Raw genomic sequence first — 259 nt, 5'->3', positions numbered from 1 at the left:
CCGTTCGGCCTTTCCGCGGAGCCGCCGCCGAGGGCAGGTGAGTGTTGGGGCGCTCCGGCCGCGCCCGCCCGCGCCCCCGGCCGCCCGCGCTGATAACGCTCCCTCTCTCTTGCAGGAACAGCCATGCCGGCCAAGGGCCCCCTGCAGAGCGTCCAGGTCTTCGGACGAAAGGTGAGGCGTGGGCATGGTGGCTTGCACCGTCTGCTCCTCGCTCCCGGGCTGGGCCGCTCCTTTGGGCCGTTCGCGCTCGGGATGTCTC

General features: G+C 72.6%; 1 protein-coding gene across 1 annotated transcript in view; it reads left to right on the top strand.

Moving 5' to 3' along the window:
* Window positions 1–6: 6 nt before the first annotated feature.
* The window catches only part of RPS16 (ribosomal protein S16), a 3,507-nt gene continuing 3,254 nt past the window's right edge, over window positions 7–259 (top strand). Inside the window, exons 1-2 of the mRNA XM_008641120.2 lie at window positions 7–37; window positions 116–171. Of these exons, the coding sequence (XP_008639342.1) occupies window positions 124–171 (48 nt within the window). The 5' untranslated portion in view covers window positions 7–37; window positions 116–123. The remainder of the gene's footprint in view (window positions 38–115; window positions 172–259) is intronic.

The sequence above is a fragment of the Corvus brachyrhynchos genome, unplaced genomic scaffold (assembly GCF_000691975.1).
Source record: "Corvus brachyrhynchos isolate BGI_N302 unplaced genomic scaffold, ASM69197v1 scaffold9, whole genome shotgun sequence".
NCBI classification, from domain to species: domain Eukaryota; kingdom Metazoa; phylum Chordata; class Aves; order Passeriformes; family Corvidae; genus Corvus; species Corvus brachyrhynchos.
The sequence above is the reverse complement of the archived record's forward strand: the minus strand, read 5'-3'. Positions and strand labels throughout refer to the sequence as shown.